The sequence below is a fragment of the Emys orbicularis genome, chromosome 19 (genome assembly GCF_028017835.1).
Source record: "Emys orbicularis isolate rEmyOrb1 chromosome 19, rEmyOrb1.hap1, whole genome shotgun sequence".
Taxonomy (NCBI): domain Eukaryota; kingdom Metazoa; phylum Chordata; order Testudines; family Emydidae; genus Emys; species Emys orbicularis.
Window position 1 is genome coordinate 17,597,101 of NC_088701.1, and position 8,752 is coordinate 17,605,852.

At 41.1% G+C, this 8,752-nt stretch overlaps 1 protein-coding gene across 1 annotated transcript; it reads right to left on the reverse strand.

The window, feature by feature from the left end:
- Positions 1–3,644: 3,644 nt before the first annotated feature.
- LOC135892063 (homeobox protein Hox-A1-like) lies at positions 3,645–8,252 on the reverse strand. The gene is made up of 2 exons (XM_065419753.1): positions 7,679–8,252; positions 3,645–3,988 (listed from the first exon to the last, which is right to left on the reverse strand). Exons 1-2 carry the CDS (start codon positions 8,250–8,252, stop codon positions 3,645–3,647), a joined length of 918 nt encoding a protein of 305 aa, XP_065275825.1.
- Positions 8,253–8,752: the final 500 nt, after the last annotated feature.

Genomic DNA, 8,752 nt, shown 5'->3' on the forward strand with positions numbered 1-8,752 from the left:
AAGGATTTTATCCCTACAGTAGGTATGAAATATCTCACACTTGCAACCTATTTACTTACAGCAAAAAGAGGTCAGGGGTTTTATTTCAAGCTGATTGGTGTATATATTTTTAATTTTGAAATTTCGTCAATTTTTTTTTATCGAAATGTGAATGATATCTTTGCAGATCCCTACTTGTTTCCCAAAATGCTGTATGAGTTTTGCTTCTTTGGAGCAAATTTGCTCCAGAGAGATCCATTTTCAAAGCAGGGGAGAAAGTTAGATTCACAATGCAATATTGCAAGGACTTTGGGGCAGGAACTGTCTATTACAATGTGTGTGTAATGCGCCCAGTCACACTGTAACATAGAGATTCCAACTCACTGGAGCCGAGGTGCCATCTTAACATAGATGGTAAATAAAAGAAAGAACAACAATAAGATAACACAAATAGAATCAAACCAAGACAATTTTTAATGTTATCCTTTCACATGTCCATTTCCCCTCCCCACCACAACACACGTTCCACTTCATATTGAAAGAAAATAAATAAATCAATAAATAAATCCATATCTTCCTTCCGATAGTCCTGAGGGACAAGGTGGGTCAGGGAATATCTTTTACTGGACCAACTTCTGCTGGCGAGAGAGACAAGCTTTCAAGCTATACAGAAGTCCCGAAGAAGAGCTCTGTAGCTCAAAATGTGTCTCTCTCACCAACAGAAGTTGCTCCAAAAAAAGATACTACTTCACCCACCTTGTCTCTCTAATACCCGGGACCAACACTGCTACAACAACACTGCATACATTCTGATAGTCCCGGCAAATAAGAGGTAGACATTTTGCAATAGCTCCCTTCATTTTCACGTGCCTTTTAAATATTCCCCAGTGTCAAAAGAAGTCTCATGTTCCATGAATTTAGCTGGATTCACTATACATCTTTGGTTTAAAGGAAGATGTGCCAGTTTTAGATTGCGGTCATAACTAAACCTTGCAATCCCCAAACATTTTAAATTAAACTTTTTCTTTCTTTCCTGTGTTGATTCTAGACATTTTGCGGTTTCACCAAAATGTCTGAATTTACCTTTTCTTTCCACATGGAGTAATTTAAGATAACAAATTAGGAGAATTTTTAAACAGGCAAGAAGATAAAAATTTAGTTACATAGCAGCGCGAGGAAAAATCATTTAAAACACAGCAGCAACCCTAATTCAAAATAAGTACTTTAGTGAACAACTCACAGCTCATTTCCAAAGTGTGATTAGAATTTTGCAACAGGGAAAGACAAAATAATAGCGTTGGTGGCAAATTAGCATATTTGGTTTCCTAGCTATTGTTTCATGTGTGTTTTCTTTTTTTGCCAGCAAAATGGAGTGAACTGCAAATTTAAAGATCAGATTAAAAAGGCAACAGTTTCTGGGGATTGTCCTGCCTGAAATTCCACTGATGAGTGTATTATTTAGAGGTGTTGAAACCCCACCACCACCCCATTAATCCTTTCAGTGATGAGTGGCAAGGAAGACCGAGGGAAATTTGGTTAGCAGACCATTTGGTATAAATCCAGCGGCTGTTGAAGAAGAATGCTGTGTATATTTTTTAATCAAATGTACTTTTAAGCCACCTAAGTCCTTTCATTGGGTTAGTCTCTTGTAATATATGATCCGAGTGAAAATAAACCAGTATTCTCCATGCACAAAAGGCATTTCTCAAATATGTTTGGATAGTAAAACATCAATAATAATAATAATTAATAAAACACGGTGATTAAAACGAACCAATTATTTCTCGAAAGTGAGGCACTGTGTGCAAACTTTGTCTCAGCATAAGTGGCTGTAACGTTACCTAGGGTTATTATAACATTTATTATTGATTGTTCTTGATAAAATGTTGGCCTCCATTTAATCCTTTATTAAGGTTTTAAAAGGCAACTATTCCCGTCTCTCCATCCCATCACCACTGTCCTGTCAAAGTTCTGTGACAACCCCCCTGATTTTTGCATTTTCTTTGTTGCTTTCACTCAACTACTCCTTGCTATAAATTAAATCCACTTTTAATATGAAGAGTGCGTTTCTTCCCAGCTGTTAGGAGATTTAAATGTTAATGAAGAACCTCGGAAATGTGAAAATAAATAATACACTTCTAAGCTTTTACTGACTGAAGGGGTTATTTATAGCACAATTACCATGTCTCTTGTATTTCTAAGCCTGATTTTGAACTCACATTTTCTCTCCTATCCATTTGTGCTGAAGGTGCATTTAGCCTAGGAAAGCACATTTAAAAGATGGGGGAAACATCATATTTGCTTTATCAAATATCTGTGTCAGCCCACTGATTATACTGCATATAACTTGTTTCATATGGATTAGATCCAAAGTCCATTAAAGACCACTAGATTCTTTCCATTGACTTCAATGGGCTTGAGACGAGGCTCTTTCTGCCCCTTTAGTATCACATCAGAGGGAGGGTTAACTCACCCACTAGGGTATCGTTTAGATGTGTGGGCACAAGAGTAGAGAGACGGCATTCAAGAAAATGTGATAACCATCCTTGGCCAGAATGGCTGTCTGTGGCCAGAATGCTGAGTTCAGGAAAAATGTCCTGGTCTTAAAAATACTTCTGAAGAGCATTATTCTCCCTAGAAATTTCACCAAAATGGTATGTAACTGTATTACATATCTCTAAAATAATTACTCCCAGGAGATAATGGCTCTAGTTCCTTCTAAAAGTAGAAAACTAGTGAAATAGGAACATTTGGAATTAGAGCTAAAATATGAAAATTATTCCCCAAATTGTTGTCAGAACTTTTTGTGGAAAACACGTCATTGAACTATTTGGTGGGGAAAAAATGGTTAAACTTTTCGTGAAAAAAATGCATTGAAAACAACTTTGTCAAGAATTTTTGTGGAAAAAAAATTCATCAAAACTCATTGTGAATAAAGCACATGTCAAAACTTTTGGGGGGAAATAATTTGTCAACACTTCTAGCAAAAAAAGTTCATCAAACCCTTCCAAGAAAAATGAGCCTTTTTGTGGAAAAAATGAATGTAATCTTTTAAAAAAGAACAGGAGTACTTGTGGCACTTTAGAGACTAACAAATTTAGTAATCTTTTAGTAATCTTTTTGTGACTAAAGATGTTGTAGAAACTTTTTGTGGAAAAAGTAGAACTGTATTGTGAATAAAAATGTAATTGAAACTTTTAGTGGAAAAAATGTCACAACTACTCACAAAGAATCAAGAGTGTGTGAAAACTTTTTGTTGGCTGCATTTTTTGTAAAAAGTTCAAGTTTTTGCAAAAAAATATTTGACCCTCTCTATTCACCTCTGCTCTACGAATTTTGAGGGGAAAGTGGCTTTTTTTTTTAGCACAGCATTTATTAATATACCACCTGCATCTATTGGAAGGACACCGATGTAACAGCACAATGCTGGCACCTGTGCTATTGGTGGTGGTAATGGTGGTGAGTCTGGAAGTCTCTGCACATGTTTTTGGTGTGTGCTTTCATCCCCAAGTCCATTGCAAAGTTTGCCAGGAGCACTGCACCCTTCTCTCTTCCCCAGCAAGATGAATGCAGGGGGCTGAGTGGATCTTTTCTGATGGGAAAGTCTCTCTTCTGTTTCTCTGCCCGAGATCAGAACAGAAGTTCTAACAAAGCAAGAGCCTCGGTCAGATTGGAGGCGTGGTAGCCTCGTTACTTCTCCTAGGAGAGGTAGCTGGGGAGGTGATGTCTGATTTGTCAGAGGAGGACTCCGGTCCATTCCAGCCAGCTGATCCCTCAGGGAAACTCGCCCTCTCCCTCTTCTTCTGCTTCATCCTGCGGTTCTGGAACCAGATCTTTACCTGGGTTTCGTTGAGCTGCAAGGCACAGGCAATCTCAACCCGCCTGGCCCGGGTCAGGTACTTGTTGAAGTGGAATTCTTTCTCCAGTTCGGTCAGCTGCTTGGTGCTGAAGTTTGTCCTGGGAGAGACTGCGTTTGTCTCCCCAGCAAAGCCACAGTCTCCTGATTTCACTGGAGACAAAGGGAAGGGGGGTGGGGAGGAGATGGTTATTAAAACACATGAGGTTAGTAACTAGCAGGCTCCCTTTCCAGCTAACTTTCTTCCTTCCTTTCTTTCAGAACCCCCCCCAATACAAATACACCTTTTTCGTGAGTAATATCCCCCCCAACACCCACACATATACTTTCCATTATCTTTCTTTATTATATGCATAGATCCCTATTGCAAAATATACTCCTATTGCAATAGGTATTTATTCTGCAAAATAATCATATACATGTGCCTCTTTCCCACTATATATATATGAGTGTATTTAGCAATAGGTATATATGTAGATGCCTCTTGCAATGTAAATATTGAAAAATAGTTACATGTATGTATATAGGTTTATTTTGCAGCATGAATATGTATTGTAATATGCGTATATTTTGGACTATATATTAATTATGCATATATGTGTATATATGTGTGTTTATATAGATGTGTGTGTGTATGTTATAAAATATGTGCGTGTGTACGTGTGTATTTATCAATTCATTATGTATATATTCATTATATAAAACACAAGTAACAAACAGTTTAGACTCTCGTGGGCTTCAGTCCTTTGCGCTCTGTAGTTCATAGAAAGTCACCAGCCGGCCCTGGGGTTTTTGAAGGAGCAGTGAATAAAGAGTCAGAGATGTGCACTTTACACCCCTTGGTGGGGTACCGTACAATGCCCTGCTTTGGGGCTCTGGGGTTTTCTGCCTTAAAAGACACACACAGGCTGACACACACGTCCTGGCGGCGGAACACCCGCAGGATGCGGGAGCCCAAGGGTTAAGTGGGAAGGAAAGGTGGTTATAATGGGAAACATGCCAGAGATGGGTAGAAAGGGCCCGGGTCTTTCTTTCTTTCTTTCTTTCTTTCTTTCTTTCTTTCTTTCTTTCTTTCTTTCTTTCTTTCTTTCTCTCCCCCCAGAAACATTCAGATTGAGGGAAACACGTGTGTGTGTGTGTGGGGGGGGGGGGCGGCGGAGTGAATAACCCTTAACAGCTCTTTTCACTAATGCCGATCACGAAGGTTTCACAGACAGTCAGGGCAGAGAGGGGTGGGGAAGCCAGGGGGGGAAAGTGCAGCAGATTCACTCTCTTGCCTCGTCCCTACACACCAGAATCGCCTGCCCTACAAGCCATTAGCTTCTCTGGTGCCATAACTCAACCCCCAGGTAGTTTCACTTTCAACTCTTCCCTTGGAGTGGCCAACTGCCTTGTTAGAGCCCCAATGGGTCCCCCACTCCCCGAGGGGATAAAGTCTCGTGCTCCAGGCCGCAGCAGAAGTTAGCATCTCCATTTGCAGCTTTCTTTCTACATTTTCAAACACTGCTATTAAAGCGATGCACTAAATGAAGGGAGATAATCTGCATCTGTTTTTTTGCAGCGTTGAGTCAGAGATTTAGCAGATAATCTGTTTTTGCAGAGTTGAGTCTGACGTCTAAGTTTTTGCGTTTACATATCAGCGTAATCTTAACTTTCGAATCAAAGAACAAATCTCTCACTCCATCTCTCTCTGTCTCTAATGTATCTTCTTCCCTTCCTGTGTGTCTCCTTCTGTCTTTCTAATTTTCACCTTCTCTCTCTCACACACTTCTTATTAGACTTTAGCATAAAGAATAGCCCCCTGCCTTTGTATCTAGCTGAAAAATGAGCATACATTAAAAAAAATTCTTTTCAATGTATGTGAAACCCACTAAAAACATCTGAAACCATTTGACTCTTATTTGCTTTTTTCCTTCGTTTTGCAAATGCTTTCAACTTCATCCTTGTTCTTTGATTGATATATACATGGCCAGTATCAGCAAAATAAAAAGAAGAACTTTCCCCAGCTTGTTATATTTTTGCTCTCGGTGAATGACAGTTAACCGACTCCTCTCCTTCCCCTCTTGAAGGTGAAACAATGAGATAAGGCACGAAACAAAGAGAAAGCTTTTAGCTGATCTTTAAAAAACCATATTAACCCCACGCGGCCGCTTTCTTGGTTATTTGAATAACTTTTCCCCTTTGCTCGGGAGAAGACGGGAGCCGTTTATAGACCCAGATCATCAGAAGAGAAAACTGCACAAACACTGCCTTCAGCCCACACCAGATAAGTTACAGGAGAGAAGCAAACATCAATTGGCACACGTAAAATCTGTTCCCCTTCACTCAAACTTCAAGAAACTGGAAAATCACACTGTCTATTGCCGTCAAAAGAACTTTAAACTCAAACGACGGAGGAAATCCCTTGAAGGCAGTGAACTCGGTTTGATTATTTTTTTAAAAAACATTAAAATCTCAGGTTGTTCCTCTGGATCGCCTTTGAAAATATCAATTCCTTTCGAAACCCCAAACGATCTCCTTTTTCAAGGTTAAAACCGGGACGAAATGTGCATTTCCCACCCCTCCCACTTGAGAAAATACATCATTTCACATCCAGTTAGTTAGAGATACTGTGTAACAACATTTAACTTAAAAAAAAATACGTCACCCAGACATTTGCAAAAGCTTGGAATAAACTTTCCAGGAAAACGGTTGAAGCAAATGAGAATCTGTTTGCATAGATGGTTCTACTATGGTAATTTTAAAGAAAGTTGTGATTTTTTAAAAAAAGATCCCTCAAGTTATACAATATTTAGCAAAATGTCAGAGATAAATCTCTTGGAAGATATTTATGATGAAAGGAGCCAGATATAGTTGGAAGTAAACAAACTTTTAATTATCTATTAAGACACCGATTTTATCGATGAGTTCAGAAAATGGTTTCATTACAAGGCTTACTATTTGGAGAAAGTTTTTCCGCCTCTGTTTGAAAAAGGTAATACATGTACTTTCCTCTGGGGAGTAATCTAAACGAATATAACTGCTACCCTTTGAATTTTGCAATGCACTGAGCGTTGTCAAGATCAGATTTTTTTGTAGAATAATTTTGAAGCTAAATTCCAAGCGCACAGAACTAAAAATCAGACTTGCTAATTACCAACCTGCTAAAATTATACAAAAGTAGGACGCTGTTTCATCTCTTTTATTTTGCGCTAAATTACTTTTACAGGTGTTGTTGTCGCGCCTAAATTAAAACGAGACAAAAGTCAGATTCCTGTAAAATGCATTTTAAAATATTGAAAAACGGTTCATTTTTCAAGGAAACAATAACCCAGTTCAAAAACACACATTCCCAATCCCCATGTTCAAAATTTATTTCAAACTATATATGTATACGTATCTATATTACAGATCAAATAAATATTTGATATATGTTTAAGATTATAGCTATCCATCTATGAGATCAAACAATTATTTTGGGAGCATTCTGGCCAATTGTAGACAAACTTGTCAGTTTCCTCTTAACTCGTGTTTTCTAAAAAATAAAAGTTTGTTTCCCCTTGAATGATTTTTTTAAAAAAAGAAAGCAGTAATCTTAGACACAAGACGATTTTAATTGGAAAAAAAAGTTCTGAAAGTCACAATCAGATCGGGAGAACGAATGTAGTTTGGAGGTAATCATAACAAACATCATGACAGAGAGAAAATTTAAGGCGAATAGACCTGCTTAGAGACAGGCATGCGCCTATGGGGGGGGGGGGGCACCTGAATATCTTGCACTTTTATTACCTAGTGACGTTACTTGGTCTCTCCAAGTGATCTGCCACCCACAGTTAAATACATTGGCCTCTATCACAGACTCACCTGTTCTGGGAAGGTTCCTTTTGACTCTCATCCACTCAAAAGTTTTCGTGTCACCGTAAACATCCTGAGAGAGGTCCCCTCTATCTTCTGGCACCACCAGAGAGTTACAGCTGGGGGGGTCCTGGCTACAGGCGTGGTACCGATCCACTCCCCGACCCCCGGAGCGGGGTCCAATAAGGCAAGCTGGGTAGGCGGAGGAGGAGAGGGGCAGCCCCCCCCCAGGAAAGTCGGGGTCAGGAGAGCTGGGTGGGTAGGGACTGCAGCAGGATGAGTTATAACCTGGGGAGAAAGCGGCGCTGGGAGGTTGGCTGGGGGTGTAAAGGGGCCTGGGCCCAGCCGCGGGATAACGAGAGGGAGCGGGGAAAGGATGGGGCTGGCCGGGCGGGGAGGGGATATGCGGCGGGTGGGGCCCTGCAATTGGGAGCTCCCTTCCCGGCACGCAGCGATCTTCCCCAGCACAGCGGATGTTGCGCGGCCTCTGCTGCAAATGCCGGAGTCTCTGCTCCCCAGGGCAGATCCCCGCATAGCCAGCCCTGCTCTCTCCCCCCCAGCCCAGCTCTGGCTGAGGGTTCATCCTTCTCTCATGGGCCTGGCCCCCACCCGCGCTAGCCCCCTTGTCCCGCGCCCTGGGCCGCCTTGCACCATGTCAAATGGGGCACTTCCCCGTCCAGGAGCCCGAGGAAAAGCCAGCTGAAATTCGATACATTGGCAGGAGGGATCACGTGGCCGGCTCTTGGCCAATGGCCAAGGTTCACTGGGAGAGGGACTGTTTGATGAGTTAATGGCAGCAATTTGTAACTTTCAGTCTCTCTCTGGGCAAACACACAAGAGGGATGATAGGAAACAGTTTCTACAGCAGATCTCTCTCTGGGCTGCGAGAAATGGACATGACTTCATCCCTCCCCCCAACCCAGCCCAACCCCAACCCACCCCACTAGACCCTCCTGGAATATCTGCTGGGCTGCTCAAGGTAAGTCCCTTTTTATTCTCACACTCCCAAGTTCGCTTGCATGCATCTTCTTGCTGTGGGGTTGTTGTTTTTTTTTTTTAAATGGAGCATCCCTCCCTCCCCTT

Coding starts and splice junctions, on each gene's coding strand:
- LOC135892063 (XM_065419753.1), bottom strand. CDS start 8,252: ATGAACCCTCAGCCAGAGCTGGGCTGGGGGGGAGAGAGCAGGGCTGGC. Junction 3,989..7,678: donor AAGGAACCTTCCCAGAACAG/GTGAGTCTGTGA, acceptor CTTTGTCTCCAG/TGAAATCAGGAGACTGTGGC.